This window comes from Drosophila bipectinata, chromosome XR (assembly GCF_030179905.1).
Source record: "Drosophila bipectinata strain 14024-0381.07 chromosome XR, DbipHiC1v2, whole genome shotgun sequence".
Classification (NCBI taxonomy): domain Eukaryota; kingdom Metazoa; phylum Arthropoda; class Insecta; order Diptera; family Drosophilidae; genus Drosophila; species Drosophila bipectinata.
Window position 1 is genome coordinate 1,107,846 of NC_091735.1, and position 27,556 is coordinate 1,135,401.

General features: G+C 38.1%; 1 protein-coding gene across 1 annotated transcript in view; it reads right to left on the reverse strand.

Annotated features, from left to right (window-relative positions):
- Positions 1 to 1,009: 1,009 nt before the first annotated feature.
- nAChRalpha7 (nicotinic Acetylcholine Receptor alpha7) overlaps positions 1,010 to 27,556 on the reverse strand; it is a 1,067,155-nt gene continuing 1,040,608 nt past the window's right edge. The window contains exons 14-15 of the mRNA XM_070283181.1: positions 1,192 to 1,335; positions 1,010 to 1,135 (exon numbers count right to left, since the gene is read on the reverse strand). Of these exons, the coding sequence (XP_070139282.1) occupies positions 1,127 to 1,135; positions 1,192 to 1,335 (153 nt within the window). The 3' untranslated portion in view covers positions 1,010 to 1,126. The remainder of the gene's footprint in view (positions 1,136 to 1,191; positions 1,336 to 27,556) is intronic.

Here is a 27,556-nt window from a genome sequence, read left to right on the forward strand (position 1 = left end):
AAAAAACCGCGTTGAAATATTTGTTACACCCTAAAAATCTAGACTTATTTAAAAACAAGAAAGACTTATTTAACCTGCGACTGATGCTGGAGCTTAGAGATGACGTGTCGGCTGAAGGATTCCCCGAGAAGGGGAATCAGCCTAATACTGTGCCGTCAGCCTTACACTGTGCAGCTCCAACAACACTGCAGGCGAAAACGAGAGGTATACCAATTACAAAAGTTCATCAACGAATTTGCTGTCACCGAGGCCGGCGACTGCTTTAAGGGGGAAGTAGTTAACAACCAACACCCAGCTTAGGCTGAGCAGGCCAATTCATATTCTCTTTACTAATATTAATCATTTTATTATCAATCATTTATTAATGTTAATCATTTTATTATTAATCATTATTAAATTTTCTATATCGCTCATGTAAGGTCCACTCCCATATGCTGAGCCAGCATATTGCGTCATTCTGGGCCGTGGCTTTGTCTCAGTGGTGGACAGCGATCCCATGACTTTTGCAAATTGTGCATCGTCAGCGGTTTTCCTCGGGTATCCGGTTATGCATGATCTTTTGTTAGTTCTTAAGTTTTCAGTTTCGATTCTTATTCAATGAAACGAAGATAGCTAAAACGAACTCCGGCTCTGCTTTTAATATTTATTACTTGACAAATTGGTTATTATGCCTCAAGGGCCATAGCATCGTAGCTCGTACCTCCCATCGTAAACTTCATAAGAAGTAAGAAAGTCGAGGTGACCACCCGACTCCCCAGTAGCTACTAGCCGTATTAGCGTCGAGGCACCACATTTAATTAATAAGTTATATTTTAGTGTAAGATTTATTAATTAAATGCCGCTAGCAAGACCAAATCGAGCACTGTGCGATGCCTTGAAATCTAACATAACAGTGCATAAGTGGCATCGTTTTAGGTAATTTGTATGTTTTATTATTAGTTATTTTCTTGTTCTTGCTTTCAAAAACGGTTAATGCCGTTAAACATACATAATAAAAGATTGATTGATTATTTAATTTTACATAACTTTTATTTAAAGTTAATTTAAATGTATACAATAAAAAAAATAATATATTACATCTTTAAAAAAACTGCGAATAATAAATCATTGAATTAAATTTATTTGATTATGGAAACTGCAAAGAGAAAGAATTAGAATTAGAATATTTTTCAATGGTTTTAAGGTACTTACAATGAAATGTGGTGCTGAAAATAGTACTGCTAGGGTCGCTATAATGGTAAATAATGTAAAAATTATAAGACACAATCGATCGACGACCATAGCTGCAAATTTCCAATCACGTGTAATGTCGCCCGTCTCGTCTTCTTTTTTGAGCTGTTTTATAAAAATAGATTGTCTTTTTAACTAATATCTCATAAATATAGGTTTAAGAATAAATTATTATGCCCTTGCAGATCGGAAATGGTATTTGGTAAAAATACCATTTTTGGTATTTTTGAAGATGGGACTTGGGAATTTTTTTAAAATATTTTATTGTAATTAATTCGTTTTATTATGATATTCTGATAAGCATCGGCCACATATATCCAATGTTTGCGATATATATCCGCTTTCAACTGCAAGGGTATATAAGTTAACTGAAGTAAACTGCGCATCGGCAATGTCCGATTATCTAAGAGATCGCTCTGGCCAAATTGCTGACAGTGTCTGGCCGGGTGCCTATACATAGCCGGCGAACACTGCATATTTGAGTGGCGGCTATGAATTTATTTTCGTTAGCTTTAAGCTCTACTTAATAAAGAAGTACTCATTCCATATTCCGGCATTGCCGTAATCGTAAATTCATTTTATTGAATTGATCATCGCGCCTCAAGGGCCGTAATAACGGAGCAAGTGCTGTCACCATAATTCCTGTTATAGAAAGAATTTCCCTCGGCAGCCGCCAAGGACCCAATCAATACTTACTACCTAAAAGGAAAAGCAACCCCCTCGGCAACCGCCAGGGACACCCAAGGGATAAATTAATATAATTAAATATACCCTGGCCAATTTATTACTAATTGGCGCCCAACGTGAAAGGTCATGTAAGTGAGGAATTTTTTTCGCAAAACTTTCTACGTCTGCATTAGATTAAAAAAAAAATTTTCCCTCTCACTGCCAGAGAAAGCCCCACTAACAATTCACATTAATTAATTCTCATTAATTTGTTGACGGTTTAGTATTAACACATTAAATATTATGCGGTTATTTTATTTTTTTATAATTTTATACAAGCCACTTTCGGGATATTTACTTTCCCCCATTGCTTGCACTTATGTTTTTTGTGAATAAATAAATGTTTTTTATCAACAACACAGAAAGTTGCAGAATTACAAAATTTTTAGCCAAGTCAATTTTCCGAGACCGAAGGGTCTGTCAGACTTTGGTGTGGCCTGAAGGGCGCAAAAAGCGCCGATGCTACCGCACTCACATCCGCGAATATGGCTTTCAGCATGGAGAATATGACGGCCATTATACAGGCGGCCATTAACCATGCCGTCCAGGAAGCCAATCTCGAAAGCCAGCGTAGAGAAAATGAACGGAAAATTACATCTTTAGGAATTATGTAAATAGCTTACGTGTGTAAATAGAAGGTGTGTGGATGGAAGAACCCACCGAGCCCGCGATTAGGGATGTTTTGTCTGTATCGTCCATTTAGATATTACAATTCGATAACATCTTACACTTTATTACTAAGTTTCCAAAAATCAAGTCGGCCTGTAACAGGATCACCGTTTTCCCGGTGCCGCCATACTCAGATTAGAAATCAACATAATTGCTCAATGTGACGGTGACATCCACACAGTAAGAAATTGCTCTGCGACATCAGGGACTACGTTTTGCCAGCTGGTGCTAAAAAGATCATGGTGCTAAAAGATCAGAACGTTCAAAAGTTCCACGCTGGAGGCACGGCGCATTGCGAAATCCAGCAAAGCGATTTGAACCCCATTACTTACGTCGATTTGGGAATTGTAACTATAAACGATAAACGAGTGCCACCGTCAGCGAAACCCGATTTCGAGAGGGCTCGAGAACCCGAGGGCTCGAGAAGTTGCCAGCTCACCTTCCCCAAACGTCACTATCGAACGTAATGTTCTCAGTCTTCCTTACCTTCACCGATTAAGTGAACGTAATCTGAAAAATATCAAGGAGTTCGGGAAGGAAATCAACCACCATCAATCATATCAGATGGTATTCATAGCGGGAACAATATGCTGAGCTTTGATGTGCATCGGCTTGACCTATCGGTGAGTAACCCAGGCCCTGCGGCCCAGCTAAAGAAGATGATTGCCAAAATGGAGTCTGCCGAGGGCGGCCTCATTCTTCAATGGGAGTAGTTAACTGCGCAACGGCAATATCCGAATATGTTAGAGCTCGCTCTGGCCAAACTGCTGACACAGCGTCTGACCGGATGCCCATACATAGCCGGCAAACACTACATATTTGCGTGGTCGCTATGAGGTCAATTTTTGTTAGCTTTAAGTTTCAGTTTGTATTCGAGCTTCACTGAATAAAGAAATTCTTTATTCGTAAATTCTTTTTAGTGAATTGATCACCGCGCCTCAAGGGCCGTGATAACGGAGCAAGTGCTCCCACCCTGATTTCTGTTAGAAAAGGAAGAAAAAAACAAGAAAAATTTACTATGGCTGGTTCCACGACAAACGGTTGGCAGATCTTTGTAACGATAAAAGCTTGAAAAGTTCAAATCGAACCAGTGTGAGAGCAAAGAGATCAGAAATATCTTCTACTATCCATCCTCTTCAGCTCTTTTTTTGGTTTGGATTCTAGCGCCTTCTTTAACACCAATTTTAAGTATCTTATAAACAACTTCGAGGGTAGCCTAGCTCCTTATTCTTGGGGTCCTGTGTTCGATTTCATTAGCGGGCGGTTGTTTCAATTTTGATAAAGTTTTAGTTTTATAATTCTTTTTATAATTACTTATATTTATACCCTTGCAGAGGGTATTAAATTTTGTCCAAAAGTGTGCAACGCAGTGAAGGAGACATCTCCGACCCTATAAAGTATATATATTCTTGATCAGGATCACCTCCTGAGTTGATATGAGCATTTCCGTCTGTCCGTCTGTCTGTTTCTACGCAAACTAGTCTCTCAGTTTTAAAGCTATCGTCTTGAAACTTTGCACACACCCTTCTTTCCTTTGCACGCAGTATATAAGTCGGAACGGCCGGGATCGGCCGACTATATCCTATAGCTGCCATATAACTGATTGATCGGAAATGGTATAACTTTGGTGTTTTTAGAGTTACAGAGTTCAGATTTTGTACGAATTTTTTTCAAAATAATACGACCTACCAAATTTCATAAGGATCGGGCGACTATATCTTATAGCTGCCATATACCTGATTGATCGGAAATAGCATAACTTCGGTGTTTTTCGAGCTAGAAAGTTGGAATTTTCTATGAATTCTATTTTTGGACAAATAATACGACTTATCAAATAATACTATATCTTATAGCTGCCATATAACTGAACGACCGGAAATGGTATTTGGTAAAAATACTAACTTTGGGGTTCTTCAAAATAGAAGTATGGGATTTTTTTTTACATTTTGTTTTGTAATTTATTGGTTATATTATGATAGTCCCATAAGAATCGGTCAACTATATAAGATTTAAGCGATATTTATCCGGTTTTAGCTGCAAGGGTATATCAACTTCGGCTCCGCCCGAAGTAAGCTTTCCTTTTTGTTAAAATACAAAATCTAAAAAAAGTCTCAAGCTTCTATCTTCAAAAATACCAAAGTTGGTATTTCAACCAAAAACCATTTCCGATCGTTCAGTTATATGGCAGCTATAAGATATAGTCGGCCGATCGGTATGAAATTTGGTAGGTCGGATTAACTGATCAAATATAGTCTGTACCAAGTTCCAGCTTTCTATCTTCAAAAACACGAAAGTTGGGTCATTTCCGATCGTTCAGTTATATGGCAGCTATAGGATATAGTCGGCCGATCCTTATGAAATTTGGCATGTCGTAATGGTTTGCCAAAAATAGCTGTCCGTCTGTCTGTCTGTCTGTTTCTACGCGAACTAGTCTCTCAGTTTTGAAGCTATCGACTTGAAACTTTGCACACACCCTTTTTTCCTTTGCACGCAGTATATAAGTTGGAACGACCGGGATCGGCCGACTATATCCTATAGCTGACATATAACTGATTGATAGGAAATGGTATTACTTTGGTGTTCTAGGAGTTAGAGAGTTCAAATTTGACAAGAGTTATTTTTTGCAAAACATTACGACATGCCAAATTTCATAAGGATCGGCCGATTATATCCTATAGCTGCCATATAACTGAACGATCGGAAATGACCCAACTTTCGTGTTTTTGAAGATAGAAAGCTGGAATTTAATACAGATTCTATTTTTAATACAGGTCAGTTGATCCAACCTACCAAATTTCATAAGGATCGGCCGACTATATCCTATAGCTGCCATATAACTGAACGATCGGAAATGACCCAACTTTCGACCCAGATTCTATTCTATATTCCGGTTTTAACTGCAAGGGTATATCAACTTCGGCTCCGCCCGAAGTTAGCTTTCCTTTCTTGTTTATTATAATAAATTTTGTTATATTACACAGTGCGACAGTAATTTGGAACTTTTGAAGAGACCTAGTAGGAATTGTTCATTATGTCGAGTATAGTATAAAACCTTGTTTAAAATTTTTCAAACACCCTCAAAATCTTGATTTATTTGGAAAAAACGGTTTTTCGGGACTTTTTTGCTCTTAAAAATTCCTAAACGCGTAATTTTAAACCGATTTTAAAATTTTTTTCGTTTTTCCATAGTTAAATGTTGGAGCTTTTGAAAAAAAATAGATCTATAATTTATTTCAACAAAAAGTATAAAATTTTTACGCAAGAAACTGACAATTTTTAATTTTTGTCGTGTTTTTCAGATTTTGACGCCATTTTTTCGGTATAACTTTCAAAAAGTGGTATCGTTTTCGACACATTTAAATTTTGTCTTGTTAATTTTGAATAAAACGAGACCAAGTTCATTAAGAAATTATGAAAATTGTTGAAGTTATAACGATTTTCCCAAAACAAGTCAGTCCAATCTTGCTAGCGCTCCTTGCTACACCTAATGAACAATTCCTACTAAGTCTCTTCAAAAGTTCCTTCAATTTTTCTTTTTTTGTCGCACTGGGTTATCATATTCTCATCAGGATTAGCCAACAATATCCGATGTTTGCGATATATATCCGGTTTTTACTGCAAGGATATATCATCTTCGGCTCTGCCCTAAAAGCTTTCCTTTCTTGTTTTTTTCTTGTGATATTACGCCCGCTATGAACGGAATGCGTTCCAAATACGAACTCATAAACTCTCCAAATAGCGCCAATGTTCGCGGTTATAACTTCCGGGAGGAAAGTCGTGCTCAGGATTCTACTGTAAGCGCGTAGTGAAGAAGTTCGAAAAAAGGGTTCGCAACCTTGAACGGATTGGGAACGCACAAGCGCATGCAACTTGACGAGAGAACTCTATTTAGCGGAGACAAGAGCAGTTGCGAAACACAACTGCGAACTCTATTTGGAGGGGTATTCCGGAGATTCGAATACTTGAACGCATTCGTGACATTGATTTATAAGCGATCCGTCGAGAGGACCCCGAGGAGCGACGACGAGAGCAGTTGGGAAACACTGCTGGCCATGCAACTCGGAAGATCAATCCAGAGCATTGAATCTCATAGGACTCAGACAAACGTGCCTGAGCATCGACAAAGACGAAGGGATTCTGAGGTCACGAAGCTAGAATGGGCGAAGGACGCTGATAAAAGAAGAGCAACCCAAAGCTAGTCGCACCGTAATATGGACGCACGAGCTCAACTTTCAGAGGACGAACTGGAATATGAACTAGTACAACACCAAAATAGGATTCCACCATCAGCCAGGGATCTCTATCACAGAAACATAACGGAAGGCCCAACAAAAATTTGTATTTACTGTGGAGGTTTGATTCCGTTTGAAAGTAAGTGGAATATACAACTCTAAATTTCCTCTCCTAAACGTTATTTGTCAAAAAAATGTCACAGAACGTCCGGAAAATGTAACTTTTGCAACCCTTGTCGTCGTGCCATCTCTCTTGCCAAACTCCCATAACACTCTAATGGGTATGACTTCTCAGAAATTCTTTAGTGCTTAAATGGACTCACCTGTCTCGAAGAACGACTATTTCACCGAGAATCACTTATATGAGAATAATTTCCCTCGGCTATGAAAGGCGATACGGAATCAGAGGGGCAATAGTGAACGTTCAGATTTCAGCTCCTAATATTGTGACTGCGCTTTCGCGCTTTTTGGGCTTCATCCATGTCGTACAAGTCTATTTAAAAGTCGGCAATCGGCATTTAAAAGTCGGCAGTCTAGGCCCTGTCGACGCGATCAAATTCAATCAATTTAGGCCCTGTGCTAAATTTAGACGCGATCATAAGTCGACTCGATTTTACTTACAGTGATAAGCATCAGATTCACGTCATCGAACAGGAAATGGGTACTCTCCGGCAGGGAAATCTGACCCTCCTACAATACTATGACGAGGTCGAGAAAAAACTTCTCTTGCTCACCAACAAATCCACCATGTCGTACCAAGTCTCGGCGGCAAAAGTTTTGTGTGACAAATTCCGGGATGACGCACTCCGAGTATTGATATTGGGACTCAAGCGCAGCCTTACGGATGTCCTCTTTTTGGCTAAGCCTCGCTTTGGCTCAAGAAGTGGAGTCCAACCACGAAAGGTACTCCTTCGCGGCTTCGTTTGCGATAAGCCAAGAGGACAGGGATAAAAAACAATATCCGAAGGCGCAAGAACACCGACAAGCTCCTGCGCAGACAAATGCCCAGACAAGCACTGGCAAGAATTCGTACTACATCCAACAGCACAAGGTGCAAGTACACACTGCTCCACGCAGTGGAGGCACCCACGAACCCATGGATATTGACCCATCACTGTCCAAGATGCCTAAGCCATCGGCATACCGAAACAGCCGTGTCCGATCGATCGGACCCACACAAAAAACAGAGGGTTAACGAGGAGGTTAAGGAGGTATACCGCTGCAGCTTCACGCGCGACTCAAGAAATTGACGACGACGGCATTTAAGAATATGATTCGGACGTCATTAAATTTTTAGGGGAAAATCCCTGCCACCCGTCATCAGACAAAGATTAGCGGGGTTAGAAATAAAACTTTTAATAGACACGGGCGCGTCAAAAAATTTCAGTGGACTGCTCAAAAATGCTATGCGACAGGAAAAAATCCAAGCTCTCTATCTCATAAAACAACAAAGTTTCAGCATTTCCGATCAATCAGTTATATTGCAGCAATAGGATATAGTCGGCCGATTCCGACTTATATACAGAGTGCAAAGAAAAGAAAGGTGTGTGCAAAGTTTCAAGTCGATAGCCTTAAAACTGAGAGACAAGTTTGCGTAGGAACAGACAGACGGACATGCTCATATCAACTCAGGAGGTGATCCCGATCAAGAATATATATACTTTATAGGGTCGTAGATGTCTCCTTCACTGCGTTGCACACTTTTGACCAAAATTATAATACCCTCTGCAAGGGTATAATAATAACACAGTGCGACAAAAATAAAAAAAATTGAAGGAACTTTTGAAGAGACCTAGTAGGAATTATTTATTAGGTCGAATACAGTATAAAACCGTATTTGAAATTTTTTTAACACTCTCAAAGTCTTGATTTATTTGGTAAAAACGGTTTTTCGGGACTTTTTTGCTCTTAAAAATTCCTAAACGCGTAATTTTAAACCGATTTTAATTTTTGACGTTTTTCAATAGTTAAATGTTGTAGCTTTTGAAAAAAAATAGATCTATAATTTATTTCAACAAAAAGGATACAATTTTTCCGCAAGAAAAATTCATTTTTGAATTTTTGTCGTGTTTTTCGAACTGTGACGCCATTTTTTCGGTATAACTTTCAAAAAGTGGTATCGTTTTTGACACATATCAATATTGTCTAGTTAATTCTGAATAAAACAAGACCAATTTCAATAGGAAATTATGAAAATTGTTGAAGTTATAACGCTTTTCCCAAATCAAGTCAGTGCAATTTTACTAGCTCCCCGGAGTGTGTACCTAAAAGAAACGAAATCGCGAAATGGAACGGATACTTTTACTCCGCAACGCTAGCAAGATTGGACTGACTTGTATTCGGTTTAAAATTACGCGCTTACGAATTTTTCAGAACAAAAAAGTCCTCAAAAACGGGTTTTTATACCCTTGCAGAGGGTATTATAATTTTGTCCAAAAGTGTGCAACGCAGTGAAGGAGACATCTCCGACCCTATAAAGTATATATATTCTTGATCAGGATCACCTCCTGAGTTGATATGAGCATGTCCGTCTGTCCGTCTGTCTGTCCGTCTGTCTGTCCGTCTGTCTGTCCGTCTGTCTGTCTGTCCGTTTCTACGCGAACTTGTCTCTCAGTTTTAAAGCTATCGACTTAAAACTTTGCACACATCCTTCCTTCCTTTGCACGCAGTATATAAGTCGGAACGGCCCGGATCGGCCGACTATATCCTATAGCTGCCATATAACTGATTGATCGGAAATGGTATAACTTTGGTGTTTTTAGAGTTAGAGAGTTCAAATTTGACATGAGTGCTATTTTTGGCAAAATATTACGACATGCCAAATTTCATAAGGATCGGCCGACTATATCCTATAGCTGCCATATAACTGAACGATCGGAAATGACCCAACTTTCGTGTTTTTGATGATAGAAAGCTGGCACTTGGTACACATTCTATTTTTGGTCAGTTAATCCGATCTATCAAATTTCATAACGATCGGTTGACTATATCTTATAGCTGCCATAGAACTGAACGATCGGAAATGGTATTTGGTAGATATATCAACTTTCGTATTTTTGAAGATAGAAGTTTGGGACTATTTTTTAGATTTTTTATTTTAGTTAATTAGTTTTATTATGGTGTAATCATAAGGATCGGCCGACTATATCCTATAGCTGCCATATAACTGAACGATCGGAAATGACCCAACTTTCGTGTTTTTGAAGATAGAAAGCTGAAACTTAGTACATATTCTATTTTTGGTCAGCTAATCCAACCTAGTTAATTAGTTTTATTATGGTGTAATCATAAGGATCGGCCGACTATATCCTATAGCTGCCATAGAACTGAACGATCGGAAATGGTTTTTCGGTTTGCAATATAAATCCGATTTTAACTGCAAGGGTATATCAACTTCGGCTCCGCCCGAAGTTAGCTTTTCTTTCTTGTTATTAATAAATTACGGTTTTGAGGGTGTTAGAAAAATTTCAAACACGGTTTTATACCATCTTCGACCTTATGAACAAAGACTTAGTAGGTCTTTTCAAAAGTTCCAAATCACTGTCGCACTGTGTAATTAATATAATTTAAAATAAATTCATAAAATTTCGAAAGTTTTTTTTTTTGGTTATTTTCCCCAGTTTAAATGAATTATTTTTGTTATTTGATCAATTTAATTGATCAATTTGTTTTTTAATTCAATTTTTTCTAATATTTAAAGATATTCAATTAAATGAAAATAATTTTATTAAATTTTACAAAAACTAAAAAATAAAGACGTCGGGATACATTTAAAGAATTCATAGAATAGAAGAATACATTTTAATATTTCAATGTAATCTAGTCAATTTAGTCAACAATGAGGTTCCTTTCATAAAATTAAGTTTGGGTTTCATTTCAATTTTCTTTGAGTGCAATCAAATCAAAACTTTTTATAAAGGCAATTTAACTCAAAAAAATATACACAATATTCTTAATTATTTTTTCAGTGTATTAAATTTAAATTAACACAATTTTTATTTCTTTCAGTGATCCCTATTTTTCATTTTATAGAAAAATACTAGCAAACCCGGCGAACTCAGTTTCGCCACCAGATGGCTTCATTTAATGTAACATTTCGTTTTGTTATTAAAAGATCGAGTCAACATTTTTCGAGTCAAGAGAACTGGAAATTGCAATCGTTTGAAGTCAAATGGAAGATCATTCGGATTCAATGGTATTTGAGGAATACATACATTTTCACCTGCGTACTTTCCGTTTATAAAGGATGCGTCAATCAAATTCGGCATAAGTCTTTTAACCGCAAGTCGAGTACCGTTGCCAAGCCGCGGTGGATTTAAATTACGCAATATCATAATAACTTTACCAACTTTTAGTTTCAAGTTATGTGGTGGAAATCCTTTGAACACCAAAAAACGCCGTTGGATAATTTACTACATCATCGGGATTTGTTATCAAATCAACTGGTTTGTATGTCACCAAATCGCCATTAATTTTTGATTGAATGGTGAAATTCAGTGCGTGTAAATCATTATTACTTGCGGCAAGAATTGCTCGTTGACTTAACCAAGCATAATTCTGATAATTCTCACTAATGTTTGGGAAAACAATTTCAATAAGAGCTAATTGAGAGTCTAAAAATCGGGAAAAGTCGTTGGTAAGAGTAATTAATCCAGATCCGGCATCAACTGGGACTTTTCCATTTCCAACAGCTAACAATCGTTTTGAAACTTGTGCAGCACTTTGATCATTTTGAAGTTCAACTCTCATTTTATGGTTAGCGATGTTTTCACGTTACTCCATAAAGGTGATCCCTTCAAGCATGCATTTAACTCCTCCGCAGGCGTTCCACGGGGAATTAATGGCAACGTCTGCCTGAAATCGCCTACCAACAATATTATCAAGCCGCCAAAGAAATATATAATACTGCATGAGTATCTATTGTGTATAAAATTAAGTGGCAACTTAAGCGTAGAATGTGCAGTACGACCGCCATTTCGAAGAGTCGTCGAAATTCCAGATGACGCTATGTCACATTCCATGTCACATCTTGATCGAATATTGGCCAAAATTAATGAAATGAGAAATGTTTTCCCTATTCCTCCAGGTGCGTCCAGGACGAATAGACCACCAGTATTATTGTCCACCGCTTGCACTAATATTTTGTATACTTATTATTCCAAACGAATTCCTGCAATGAACCAACATTGTATTGCAGCTCTCGATTTAATTCTTGGTTGAATGCATCGTGCATCGAGCGATTTGGCGCAATCATTTCTACTTCAATCAGTAGCTTGTTTGCAATAGTCTAGCATTGTTTGATTTTTCCACTTGCGCAGCACAATTCAGCCGTTTCTCTTTTGAACTTGAGCAATATCAGCATATAGCCGGCATTGGTCCAATATCAAAATTTTCATCATCACAGTAGTTCGCAGTGGGATCACATTGGAATGCCAAGCGATTATGAGTATGATGCCAATGATTTTCAGGTGTCCAGGCGTTGTCTCAATCGTGCATGTTCTTTTATTACATTTCATCTTTTTTCGCTTAAGTTGTGTAAATACACTCCTTGCTGGTTTGCATGTCTTGCGCGGCGGCCGATGTTCGAACGTGGTCCTCGTGGAACGTGGCATTTTGGACTATGGACAGAGTGGTAAATTTAACCTCAAATAAACGATTATTTAAACAGTTCAACTTACCACCTTAAAGACAAATGCCTGCTGTTGAAATTGAATAAAAATACACGTGACTGCTTTTTCCAATTGAAATTTTAGGAAACAAATAACTTATTTTTTCGAATTTTTTTTCACAATTTGAAAAAAAAACACAATGCCGGTTTGTCACATGAAATCAGCAGAGAACAATGAGTAGCTGTCAAACAATGATGTACGCGTCTGAGCCCCCTACTTAAAATATTGATAGTATTAAGGTATAGTATGTTTAACCTTGCGCAACCTGAGACCTTTGCAACGAATGTAAAACCGTGTAAATCGGTTCGTGCGTTCTGGAGTTATAGCGACAGGAAAACCCGACTAATTTTTATATAAAAGATTTAATTTTAAAAGCAAAATTCTCTACGTTAGTTTTGTCTTCAATAAATTGCTCGCTGTGTATAGAAACCTTTGATCACTTACCCAACTTTCTCCTCGGCGAAAGGGTCGACCTTTTGGCCAAGACAGGCTATTGGACTCGGATAATTGTAAATTTCACTCATTTTATTCTATTAAATCTTCTACAGTATAGCGAGCATACATTTTTATACCCTTGCAGAGGGTATAATAATTTTGTCCAAAAGTGTGCAACGCAGTGAAGGAGACATCTCCGACCCTATAAAGTATATATATTCTTGATCAGGATCACCTCCCGAGTTGATACGAGCATGTCCGTCTGTCCGTCTGTCCGTCTGTCTGTCCGTTTGTCTGTCCGTCTGTCTGTCTGTTTCTACGCGAACTAGTCTCTCAGTTTTGAAGCTATCGTCTTAAAACTTTGCACACACCCTTCTTTCCTTTGCACGCAGTATATAAGTCGGAACGGCCGGGATTGGCCGACTATATCCTATAGCTGCCATATAACTGATTGATCGGAAATGGTATAACTTTGGTGTTTTTAGAGTTAGAGAGTTCAAATTTGACATGAGAGCTATTTTTGGCAAAATATTACGACATGCCAAATTTCATAAGGAGCGGCCGACTATATCCTATAGCTGCCATATAACTGAACGATCGGAAATGACCCAACTTTCGTGTTTTTGATGATAGAAAGCTGGCACTTGGTACACATTCTATTTTTGGTCAGTTAATCCGATCTACCAAATTTCATAACGATCGGTTGACTATATCTTGTAGCTGACATATAACTGTACGATCGGAAATGGTTTTTGGTAGAAATACCAACTTTGGTATTTTTTAAGATAGAAGCTTGAGACTTTTTTTATACCCTTGCAGAGGGTATTATAATTTTGTCCAAAAGTGTGCAACGCAGTGAAGGAGACATCTCCGACCCTATAAAGTATATATATTCTTGATCAGGATCACCTCCTGAGTTGATATGAGCATGTCCGTCTGTCCGTCTGTCTGTCTGTCTAATTCTACGCGAACTAGTCTCTCAGTTTTAAAGCTATCGTCTTGAAACTTTGCACACACCCTTCTTTCCTTTGCACGCAGTATATAAGTCGGAACGACCGGGATCGGCCGACTATATCCTATAGCTGCCATATAACTGAACGATCGGAAATGACCCAACTTTCGTGTTTTTGAAGATAGAAAGCTGGAACTTGGTACAGATTAAATTTTGATCCATCCTACCAAATTTCATAAGGATCGGCCAACTATATCCGATGTTTGCGATATATATCCGGTTTTAGCTGCAAGGGTATATAAACTTCGGCTCCGCCCGAAGTTAGCTTTCCTTTCTTGTTTTCTTTAATTTAAAATGATCGTTTTCCTTTAAAACACCAGTTTTAGTTTGTTCCTTTCCACTAAACTTTCTTCACTGTTTCCTTTTTGTTTATTCCATTTTTCCTGGTTCGCTCGTACTCCGTTTTTTAACGTTTTAACGTTGCCCGCTTACTCGGCCATTCGCTCCTCACACGTGTGGCTCCGTTAGGGGGTGAGTGTAGATAGGCGGGGAGATTAAACTCGACCACGCGGTTTCCTGATCTTGGCACCTACAGGATCCCTATTTTTCCTCCGAGAGGTGCTCTTTGGGATTTCGGCTTGGCTATCCTGTGGGGCCTCGGATCTTCCGTTTGCGACTCTCGGGAGTTTATCGTAAGGGGAGAACCTGGTGTTCCAACTTACTCCCGGTGTCTCTAAAGGCACTCCGCTGGCAATTTTTGAGTGTTTTATTACCGCGACCACGGGGCTCGCACTCGACGCCTCGACAACGTTTTCTCAATGCGTTTTTCTTCGACGATCTTACCTGATGTAGCCGGTTACACCTTATTAGCATTTTATGGAATATAGGATTTGGCGCACGCGGTCGGTAATAAAAAAAAAAATATGGGGGAATTCGCACGTCTGACTTCGTCAACGGTTGAAAACGGAAAAGACAGACTTTCTATTCTTACGAACTCAGCTCTTCTTTTGCCCCCTCAGGCGGCTTTTCACCACAGCGCTCGATCAGCAGAACCGAACTTGAAACTAAGGGGCAACTCACAAACCGCGCGATTCTTGTTCAAATATCGATAACCTTCTTTATATTGTTGTTTTTTAAATTTTTTATTTTAAAATACTTATGTACCCCATAAGGGGTTATATACCTTTTTTATTTTAAAAAAATCGAAAATTTTTGTATTGCTTTATCTTGAAGAAAAACTCCTTAGGAACATTTTTCCAAATTTTCATAGAGATTGGAGCAGTAGAAAAAAAGTTACAGCGCTCCTAACCGCGCGCCTCGTCGCGGCCTTGAACTGAACTTGAAACTTTAAACGCGAATAACTCGAAATGGTGTTTTTTGAAAAATGACTTTGCAGTGACATGGATTGGTGGAAAACTACTGAACTGATTTACTTCAAATTTTTTTTTAAATGTTCGTAATGAAATTCTTCTGTGCTTGAACGATCGACTTTTCACGCACAAACTTTTTTTTCGCCGAAATGAAATTTTTAGTAAAATTCCTAAAGCCCAAAAAGTTCATTTTTAGCATAAAACGTTCCCGTATGAATAAAAAAAAAAAATTTTTAATCGATCGTTCAAGCACAAGGAAATACAATAAACTAATAAAATTTTTTTATTTTTATGGTTTAAGTTGACCTGTTTGATCTGGGGAACTGTCACCGCAAGGCTCTAAAAAAAACCTCTAAGAGAAACAGCCACCCCTTAAAAACTATTTAATATTTTTCCCTAAAATTTTGCACAAACATTGTTAATAAAGTGTACTATCAAAAAATTAAGACATCCCTGTAAATAAATAATTGCTACATACCTAAAAAAAATCCGAACTTTGCTCTTTTTCTTCGACAAAGAAGGTATATAACCCCATAATGAGAAGCTAACGGACTATTATGAGCTTGGAAAAGGACGTCTGGAACCACTTCTCTTGGTAACCACAATTTCTGAGCGTGGGTATCATGAACCTATTCTCCAGATAGGCGTTCCACTTTTTTTCTCTACACGTAACCGTCTTCTACCTTAAGATCGGGAAAGGTAATTTGGTTCGCTGTCACTCTAGTTACTAGGTCTTTGTATTCGACTGACTTAAAATGTTCCGAGTCCAGATCTACGAGCAACCTGTCTTGAAGGTCCACGGCCGCGACTTCATCCTCGTTTACTCGTGAAAAGGAATCGGGGATAATATTCAAAGAGCCTTTCCGATGTTCGATGCTAAACTGGAATCTCCGTAAAACTATTGCCCATCAGCCTAATCGCGTCTTTGGCATGGAAAAGTCGGTAATTGCCTTGACTTTTTCAAGATCTTTGCGTATTCTGCCATCACCGATGATGTGTCCCAGATACTTGACCCTCTTTTTACGGAAGTGACTCTTGAATAAATTTATGGTTAACCCCGCTCGTTTTAAATGAATGACTATCTCTTTTAACACCTCCAAGTGGCTTTCAACTCAGACGAGTCGACCAGAAGGTCGTCCAGGTGAACGAATGCCCGATCCTTGAGATGTGCAGGGACTACTTTGTCCATTAATCGGGACATCGTGATAGTGGCATTGCATAACTCGAAAGGCAATACTGTGAATTGATACATCGGCCTTCCTGGCACTGTAAATGGCGTTTTGTCTCGGGGCTCGACCTCTAGTGGGACTTGCCAATAGGTATCCTTCAAGTCCAAACTTGAGGTATACATATTCAGTTTTTAGCAGCCTACTTAATTTACTGCTGATCTGGGGAAGTGGATAGGCATCTTTTGTGGTGTAGCTTTTTACTTTTCGACAGTCTAAGCAAAGCTTTACTTTACCCGGTTTGGTAACTATCACTTTGGGTGACGATTTTTTTATGACTTCCAGCTGCAACATTCGGTCGATCTCAACATACATATTTTTTCCACGGCTGGGGAGACAGAAAAATGTCGCTGTTTGAGTGGTTTGGCTTTCCCCACATCAATTGAGTGTTTGATTAAGTCAGTTTTACCTAAGCCTTTGATGACGCGATTTTGCTCCAATCCTTGCTCTTCTGACAGGTCATAGTGATCCTCATCCAACTTGTCCCTAACGCTACCGCTACTTTCGTCGGTGTCTTTTTCACCTATTTCCAACCGTTTGAGTAAAAGATCTTAGGCTTTCCAAAAATCAATGCCTGAATACAGGTCCTGCTTGAGCGACGAGAAAAAAAGGATAACCATCGACATTTGGATGTTGTCGTACTCCACCGCGATTCTCATCTTCCCAACTAACGGCTAGGCTCTTTCTACGGCGGTACTAGCATGGACGTTTAAGGTTTTAAAAGTGTCCTTTTCTCCATCACTTCCTCCGCTAATTTCCCCCCGACACAACTTATCGAAGCCCCAGGATCTAGAAGATCGTATAGGGTGCGACCCAAAACCAGCACTGGCAAAAACTGACGAAGGTCTTTTGTATTTGTTGGATTTGAACATATGATCCGGAAGCCGATTTGGCATTTCTTAATGTTTTTCCAATAGGACTTGATCCTTTTTGCACAGCGGCGGTTAAACAATCTAATCGGAGGCATAGGTAGTATTTCTTGAGATGGTATACTTCCTCTTTTTCTAAGCAATAATAAAATCTCGTTTTTCGTCACGTCCGGTATTTGGTCTGGAATGGCAATCGGCTTATTCCTAGTTATTCTGTCATCGTTGACTGGTTGCGAGCGGCATTCGAGGCCCTCGGTTTGTATGGCGACTTCGAACTGCCGGGTCTGGAGTAGGATACCTTGATCGCTTGACGTCCTCTAGGAAGGTTTATCGGCGTCGCATATCTTAGTTCTTGTACCGTCGCTACGTCGACGTTCAAGATCTCATGCCGTATCTCTGGTCTCAGGTTATTTTTGAGAACTTACTTGCGAGATGACCAGGGTGTTTTTAATTGGATCATCACATTTACACTGTCGTAAAACCCGTCAGAAGTCTCGTTGGGTTTCTTTTTCCTGCTTCTTATCAACTCCTCTATATCTACGTCATCCCGATTCTGGCGGAGCTATGAACATAGCCGGTCCCATCGGACCTCTACTACCGACTTATGGTACCGCCAATAAAATTCTGTGGCCTTCCCTTCGAACAGAACGCTGACATTGTGACACAATTCAGCGAAAGAGATCATCAGAGGTTACTCTCGCTTTACCACTATCCATGTGACGCGTTTTTGACTGTTTACTGCAAAGTTTGCAAACCGGACAGTACTGGCTTTTTTTTTTAAATGCGCGCTTATTAATTTCTTGTGGAACTCGTGGCTACAGGTTGGAAACCTAGTTTTGTGTTTTTTCGCTTCCTGCAAACCTCATCTGATTGATCTAAGCCCATTTCGGTATCGTATTATGCCTTTATATAAACAACCAAAAAACTAAACCCCACTCTATTCGCTGCTTCAAAATTTATAAAAATAGGTAAAACCCAAATAAGATTACAATTACCTGACCCCGCTTCTGATATTCCTGGATGTAAGAGGATGGATGTATTCCTGGATGTCCCTTCCCTCTCTTTCTCTTAAGCGAACGGTCGTGTTTTTTTTGTGCGCACTGCGTTTATGATAAATATTGGTAAACCGGTGTTTACATACTTGTGAATTAAATATATTGTGAATCTTAAGGATGTAGTCTCATGTTCCGGCCTACTTTTCAGAGGTTATTTCAAAAAATTTTTTTTGTAATAAAAAATAAGGCGATCGTTTTAATTTTCACATATGTTTTTATAGGCATCATAAACTATTTGAAAATATTTTGTTTAATTTATTCTTGTGTAGTTTAATACACTTTATAGCATGCCAAAGTATGCAAATAAAAAAAAAAGGTAGGTCCCTGGCGCAGGTGATTTCGACTGCTAGAGTCATCCGAAACAAAAAATTAGAATAGATTATTGTTTTGTAAGCTTATGGCTCTGTCCCGTACTAGAATGAAATATTTTCATCAATAAACAAAAAAATGGCGAACTCACAAAACAAAATATTTAAAAAAATTTTAAATTTTAATCTTAAATTAATGATAAAAAAAAAACTAATCATTAAAAATTAATGATTCTAGTACGGGACAGAGGTGTTACTTTTTAGAACAACATATCCAAATTTCAGCTAGATCGGTACCATAGAATTTTGTGAATCACCTGCGCCGCACACAAAAATGTCGTTCCGAGAAAAACGCGTTTAAAGTTTAGACGCTACCGAGAAACTCATACTTTTCGGTGTAGGCGCGCTCTCGATTATGGGCTGTATCTCTGTCATTATTTGATATTTTTATTTGAAACTTTAACAGTACATACATAATAAACAATACTATCGAAATATGTGAAAAAAAAATCGATTTTTTCAACCTCACACATGAGACTACATCCTTAAAGCCTAAACCGTATCGCTTCGCGAGTGCTGCGGTATATTGTGAGTCGAATTAATAATTTGTCTAAATTCTATTCCAAGCATAGCTTAGCTCTGCTTCTTCCCCGTCTTATCTGTATTTCTGCATTTCTTCTTTGCCCTCTCCAAAGCTCCCGCTTCGGGTTCCCTTTTGGCACAGTGGTTCAAGGTATAGTGTTTTTTAACTTTTTATACATAAATTTGTTTTATTTAATAAAAGTTTTGTAACAAGACAATTTTCTCATCCCAGCCTGCCATCCAGCTGGCTATGCGAGAACGTCGAACACGCCAAGTGTGCTGGATTCACTGCCTCAGTTTCGGATGCCATATTCCGTAAGTCTGGTTTACACTATTGTTGTGATAATTGTCGTGCTGTTCAATTGACGAAATGAGGACGTTCATAAGACAGACTAAGAATGGATTTAAAGAGTTGATCACTGGTTTTCGTAAAATCAATGACCAGCTCTGTGCGCTTGACACTCAGTTTAGAAGCCTTCAGCTTCTAAATGAGTCCGCTAAGCGTAAGACATCCGCTGTTTCTGATCCGCCTCAGCCTGCTCAGCCGAAATTAATGCAGCCGCTCATATCTCTGGCCACCCCAAGGGCTAGAACTGAGAACAATTCGTCCGAATTTCTCAGGGAAAATGAGCAATTGTCCGATATGTCCGCCATGGAATCCCTTCAAGTGATACCATAGGTCCTAGTAAATGAAACCCCCGTCAGAGTCACCTAAAAGGGTATTCCACAGTCCGGACCACCAGCACCGACTGATGCTGCAGTTCTCGTACCTGCGACACCAAAACCCTTACAGGTGATTCCGTCATCGAAACATATATTTGTTTCTCGGCTTGCCCCTGATACTTCAGAGATTGATATCTCGGCTTATATCAAAGCCAAAACTAAAGCCGATATAAAGGTGGAGGACATACAAAAATTTAAATATACATATTTAAGGCGCACGTCATCTTTCAAGAGTTAAGTGCCCCCGCTGATGTTCAAGGCGATTTTTTCACCCAGTTTTTGGCCAGAGAACATCTTCGTCCAAGAACATCAGCCTAGTTCCGTAAAGAAAAAAGTTATAAAATCTGTGGGAGTGAGACTTCCCAATATCGGAACCACTGACCAACCTGATTCCACCTCTTCTTCGTCCACTAACCCAAAAAACTAGTATCGTCACTAAAACTTACCTATCAGAATACTAGGGGGCTCCGTAGCAAACTCCCTAAACTATATTCTGACAGTTCTTCCTTTGCATCCCATATTATAGCCTTTACAGAAACTTGGTTAAAGCCGGAAATCTTTAGCTCCGAAGTTTTTCCAAGTAAGTACACCACTTTTAGACGGGATCGACCCCAGCGAAGGGGGGGTGGAGTCCTAATTTCGGTAGACTCTACTCTTGCTTCTAAAGAGGTGAAATCCCAAAAGTTTGGTGACATAGAATTTATTTGCGTTAAAATCACTATGTCCGTGAAATCTTTCTACATTTCATATCATATATACCTCCTATGTCTGAACCGCCTACATATTGGCAGCATTTGTCCGCCATTCGATACGTCTCTAATCTTATGACGGATCGTGACCAACTCGTAGCGGTGGGCGACATTAATATCCCAGAATTAAAGTGGTCCAACGTCGATAACTCACCATCTTTGTCACTTATCACTCACCATGACTTCACCGCGGGCATGTTTGACATGTCCCTAGGTCAGATCAATCATGTTACAAATTCGCTAGGTCGGCTTTTAGACTTATGTTTTGTATCTGATCCTGATGGTACTGCTCTCTCCAGAGCTTCTCCCCTTTCATCCCCAGAGGATCCATATCACCCCACGCTGGAGGTCTCAATCGAAACCACTCCTGGTATCGATCAGATGTCTCCGAGCGTGGTAAATAAGATTCGCTGCTTCCGTAAAGCTGATTTTCAGAAACTTAATAGCCTTATCGATACATTTGACTGGTCTGATATTCTGGCGTGCACTGATCTTAATGTCACTTTAGAAAAATTTTATTTTACTTTAAATACATATTTTTACTCATGTGTGCCTTGGAAATATCCGTCCGCTTCAACAAATCCTCCTTGGCCTCACTAACCTAAAAAATATTGAAAATAGGCTCTCACTAAAGAAAAAAAAAACCTGCAGTAGTGTTGATTTTTCAAGATACCTACTAGCTCGGTCGAATTTTACCGTGCATAACGCGGAATGTTATTGGAATTATATTGACCGCTGCCGGATACAATTTACTCAGGATCCAAATCAGTTTTATAATTTTGAAAACACTAAGCGTAAACACGTATCTTTTTCACCTTTGCTTACGTTTGAAAATTCCTCTGCGACCTCTGATCAGGTCATTGCCGATCTATTCGCAGAATTTTTTCAAACAACTTATTCTCCGCCTAAATTGACAGATCAGCCTTACGCATATAACATTCAAGCAGCAAATCTTATTTTCTGTCCGTTTTTTTCTGAGAACAACTTTTTATCTGGTCTTTTATGGGTAAAACCCATTTATTCGGCAGGCCCCGATGGAGTACCAGGCTGTGTGCTAAAATACTGTGCCAGGGCTCTGTGCAAACCTCTTCTAAGGCTTTTCAACTTATCTTTGGAAACCTCGATTTTTCCCCTTAAGTGGAAGGAATCATTCATAATTCCTCTACATAAAAAAGGGAAAAAGTCTGAGGCTGCCAACTACAGAGGCATCTTTAAGTTGTCGGCAATTCCAAAGTTATTTGAAAAATTAATTACCCCTCACTTGCAATACCTATGCTCTTCGATCATCTCTCCCTGTCAGCATGGCTTTATTAAGCGTCGCTCCACCACCACAACTTTACTGGAGTTGACATCCTTTGTCATAGATGGCTTTTGTAAGGGATACCAAACCGATGTAATTTACACAGACTTCAGCAAAGCATTTGATTCAGTTAATCACTCACTCTTGTTGAGTAAACTGAATATGCTGGGTTTTCCTAAAGACCTCTTAACGTGGATCTCCAGCTACCTAGATGGAAAGACACAAAGAGTCTTATTTAAAAACATACAGTCCCGTCTGGTCCGTGCTACATCTGGCGTCCCTCAAGGAAGTCATCTTGGCCCGCTATTATTCACGCTTTTTATAAACGACTTGCCCCCTGCTTTCACGAACTCTCTAGTTCTTATGTATGCAGATGATGTAAAGCTTTGTCTTCAGTACAAATCCATCTCTGCCCAATGCAGTCTTCAGTCTGACCTTGATAACTTTCAAAAATGGTGTTTAGCTAATGATCTAATACTTAATGGATCAAAATGCAAACATATGTATTTTTATCGTTCTTGCCCTCTGCAAGCTACGTATTCTATTAATGGGATTGCCTTGGAAAAATTAACCCAGGTTAATGATCTCGGCATCCTATTAGACATAAAACTTAAATTTGCCGACCATATTTTCTTAATGGTTAATAAGGCTAAAGGAGTCCTTGGTTTTATTAAAAGGTGGTCAAAAGAATTTAATGACCCCTATATAACCAAAACACTATTCATTTCCTTGGTCCGTCCTATACTGGAGTACGGTTCATGTGTCTGGAGTCCCCAATATGGAGTACATAAGGACCGCATAGAATCCGTACAAAAGAACTTTTTAATATTTGCACTTTGAGGTCTATACTGGGATGCAAATCTTCAGCTTCCATCCTACAGTAGCAGACGTTTACTTATAAACTTACCTAGCTTAACAAATCGTAGGACAATGCTCGGTGTAGTTTTTCTGCATAACCTTATTAACGGGGATGTAGATAGCCAGCATTTACTAACACGCTTAAATTTTAACATTCCTAAGGACTCGAAACTTTAGTCCTCTGTTCCTTAGCCGTTGTAGTTCGACATATGCACTGCATGACCCTTTTAGGGTATTATGTTCGAACTACAATAATCTCTACTCTATAACATCCCTTTCCTGTCCCTCAAATTTAAAATATAGAATTATAAATTTCCTTACTTACTCCTCCTAGCTTAATAAATTACAAATAGCTTAATATATTCTAACAATTCTAACAAATCGTTTTTTGAGCGCCCCTCGGTCGTCTGGGCCTCTAAGCTTTATGATGAATACAGGAATGCTAGCTGATGCTCTTATTGATGCACAAGCCATTTCCAAATTCTGAAAGACCGGTAAAAAAAAAAAAAAAAAAAAAAAAAAGAGGTAGAACAACTGAATTTCTATAAAAAAAATCATATAAAGATTTTTAAAGATATAGTTTCAGTGGACCCCTATGTTACTTAACCTCACAGTTCATTTAGGGGGATGTCCTCTATCTTCCTTCTTTTCATTGAGTCGGACCCAGAACGGTCTAGCACCGATCTCTGTGGTGTTCTTGACTCAAACCCAAGAAAGATTTCCGGCTCTAGCTCGTCGGTTTGGTGGTCTTGCTGGGGCAGATTCTTCCTCATGGTGCTACCTTAAGATAACATTTTTAAGAAATTTAAATTGTGCGTGCTGCGACAGAAATACAAATATCTCAGCTAGAATTCAGTACCGGTATTTTTTGGGTAATAAAGCTATTGGAAAGAATTGGAAATACGGATGAAAAAGAGATTTTGATAAATTTCAGTTGAAGAAACACTGATATTTTATGTGCTTACAAAAAAGCTAGGATAATATTCAAATAATAGAATCGGTGTGACAAATGTGAATTTTTAAACCCTTGCAGAGGGTATTCTAATTTTGGTCAAAAGTGTGCAACTTCCCTAACATCTGAACAAAGTTTCAATTGAATCCCCTTTTTTGTTTGGTTGTGAAAAGGCGTAAAAGTTACAAGTTGTTTTGCGTGCTCGGCCATTGTATCCTATAGCTGCCATATAACTGATTGATCGGAAATGCTACAACTTTGGTGTTTTTAAAGTTTTTAGAGTTCAAATTTTACATGAGAGCTATTTTTGGCAAAATAATACGACCTACCAAATTTATAATGTTTGGCCGACTATATCCTATAGCTGCCATATAACTGAACGATCGGAAATGGTATTTGGTAAAAAATCCAAATTTGGTATTTTAGAAGACAGAAGGTTGGGACTTTTTTTTAGATATTTTATTGTAATTTATTATGATATTCACATAAGAATCGGCCAACTATATCCGATGTTTGCGATATATATCCAGTTTTAGCTGCAAGGATATATCAACTTCGGCTCCGCCCAAAGTTAGCTTTCCTTTCTTGTTCAAGTTTATAATTGGTATCCTTAAGTTTTGAAATATTATTTATAGTTAAATGAAAAAAAACAAGAAGGCGGAAATTATCCAACTTTCGTGTTTTTGAAGATAGAAAGCTGGAACTTACGCGTTATAACTTCAACAATTTTCATAATTTTTATACCCTTGCAGAGGGTATTATAATTTTGTCCAAAAGTGTGCAACGCAGTGAAGGAGACATCTCCGACCCTATAAAGTATATATATTCTTGATCAGGATCACCTCCTGAGTTGATATGAGCATGTCCGTCTGTCCATCTGTCCGTCGGTCCGTCTGTCCGTCGGTCCGTCGGTCCGTCTGTCCGTCGGTCCGTCTGTCTGTCTGTTTCAACGCGAACAAGTCTTTCAGTTTTAAAGCTGTCGACTTGAAACTTTGCACACACCCTTCTTTCCTTTGCACGCAGTATATAAGTCGGAACGGCCGACTATATCCTATAGCTGCCATATAACTGATTGATCGGAAATGGTATAACTTTGGTGTTTTTAGAGTTAGAGACTTCAAATTTGACATGAGAGCTATTTTTGGCAACACATTACGACGTGCTAAATTTCATAAGGTCGACTATATCTTTTAGCTGCCATATAACTGAACGATCGAAAATGACCCAACTTTCGTGTTTTTGAAGATAGAAAGCTGGAATTTGGTACAGATTATATTTTTGGTCAGTTAATCCGATCTACGAAATTTAGGATTCTTTAGGATCGGCCGACTATATCCTATAGCTGCCATATAATTGAACGATCGGAAATGGTATTTGGTAGAAATATCAATTTTCGCATTTTTGAAGATAGAAGCTTGGAATTTTTTTTTAGATTTTTTATTTAAATTAATTGGTTTTATTATGATGTAATCATAAGGATCGGCCAACAATATCCGATGTTATATCGATATATATCCGGTTTTAACTGCAAGGGTATATCAACTTCGGCTCCGCCCGAAGTTAGCTTTGCTTTCTTGCTTTGAAATAAAATTGGTCTCATTTATTTTGTTTTATTCTCGTTTTTATTTTAGTTATAGTAATATTGATAAAATACCATTTTTACGATTTCTTGTAAGTTGTACCGAAAAAATGGCGGCCAATTCCGAAAAACACGACAAAAATTCATAAATGTCAGTTTCTTTTGTAAAATTTTTATTCTTTTTGTTTAAATTTATTAAAGACGATGAATTAATTGAATTAATTGAGAAAACATTTAAATATTAAAAAACGACAAAAATTTTAAAATCGGCGTATACTGGCGTTATTTATCTTTTCGATTTATCGCTTCATCTTCAGCGAGCTTAGAATCCACCCAGATTTCTCTCTGTAATCTTCCAAAGCTTTACTTGTCTTGCCTCTCCCCTAGTAAAGTAGTTGTTTAAGAAGAGTCGTAGAGCAAGCAAGGCGATCGGAGTGTTGGAGACAGTCAGGGACAAACCACGAGGGACTGAAGCTGACCCATTCAAAATAATCAGCTTGCATTTATCTTCGATCTTGAATTCAAGCTTTCTTCTTTCGCGACAAGTGGAAATTTAACGATTAATTTCTAAAAATAAATTCGACTTAATAAGTTCATTGAACTATTTATTTCCTATTAAGGATGTAGTCTCATTTTCCGGCCTACTTTTTAGAGGTTATTTCAAAAAAATTTTTTTGGAATAAAAAATAATGCGATTGTTTCAATTTTGAAATATGTTTTTATAGGCATCATAAACTATTTGAAAATATTTTTTTTAATTTATTCTTGTGTAGTTTAATACATTTTATAGCATGCCAAAGTATGCAAGTTATCCAACCCCTAAATACAGGCCACTTATGGCTTTTATAAACAATATTTTCAATCTCTGCATTTGCCTTTGGCTTGATCTTTGGCTCAATTATCCAACCCATAAATCCAGGCCACTTATGGCTTTCCACTTATGAATTTTATAAACAATAGTTTTAAACTCTGCATTTTCCTTCGGCTTTGTCTTTGGCTCTGAGGTCCGATCTCGGTTCCCCATAAACAAGTCAAAATCAAAAGTAAACATCAGCTTCCCTCCGAAGCCCAATCAATTACGCCTTTTGCGTTTCAAGTACCCACCAAATTGCATCGATCAGCTTAATCGAATTTCACAATAAGATGCGACAGTTTCATCTTAAGCCTCTAATCTAAACACAACTGATGGCCGAGGTTCTTTGGATCAGATTTAGAATTAAGAAGTCAGTCCTATTTTGACCGAGACCGCGAACGGTTGACAAAAATATTTAAGAAAAATCAAAAGTGTCTTGTAATTTTTGCGTTTAATAAATAAAGGTTTAACACCAAGTTGTGAAATTAAAAAATAAAATTTTCATTTTTTTAATTCACCAAACTACAAACAATTTAACTGGCGCACAACTCAAGGGGCCGCGTCACATAAAGCTCCAAAAAATAGTTTAATGAAAAATAAGTAAAACATAAACGGAACTCGCGCGGTCAACAACTCAACATTTTAAGTGGAAAAATTAAAACATCCACCAAACGACACTACCAAGTGACAGTGATCGTTAACAATAAAGTAAATGGAAATTAATTAATGAAATAATCCATAAAGAGTGAATTAAAACAAAGGTGGACCGAAATTTTAAACCAAACAATTACAAGAACACAAAAACTAAAAAAATCAACGCACAAAAATAAACAAACAAGAACAACAAAAACAAATAAAACGACAACTCCAACAAGAAAAACCAGGAAAGGAAGGCAGGACATTCTCAAATAAAAACGACAACTCGCTCCAACAAAAAAACCCAAGGAAGGAAGACAGGACATTCTCTATCAACCACCAACCACACAGAAGGAAGACCCCAACGGGACAATATCGTGAGGAATTAATTTAAAATAATAAAAAAATTAAAGACTAAAATTTAAGATCTGTAAATTTGAGAAAAATAATATAAGATTTATATATTGCAAAAAGTAAGATTCGCGGTTTAACAAAAAAATATAAAGAATAATTCTGGAAGATTTGATAAATAGCTTTTGTGAACTAAATCTAACAATGGCAACCGGAGGTTCAGCACCAAATT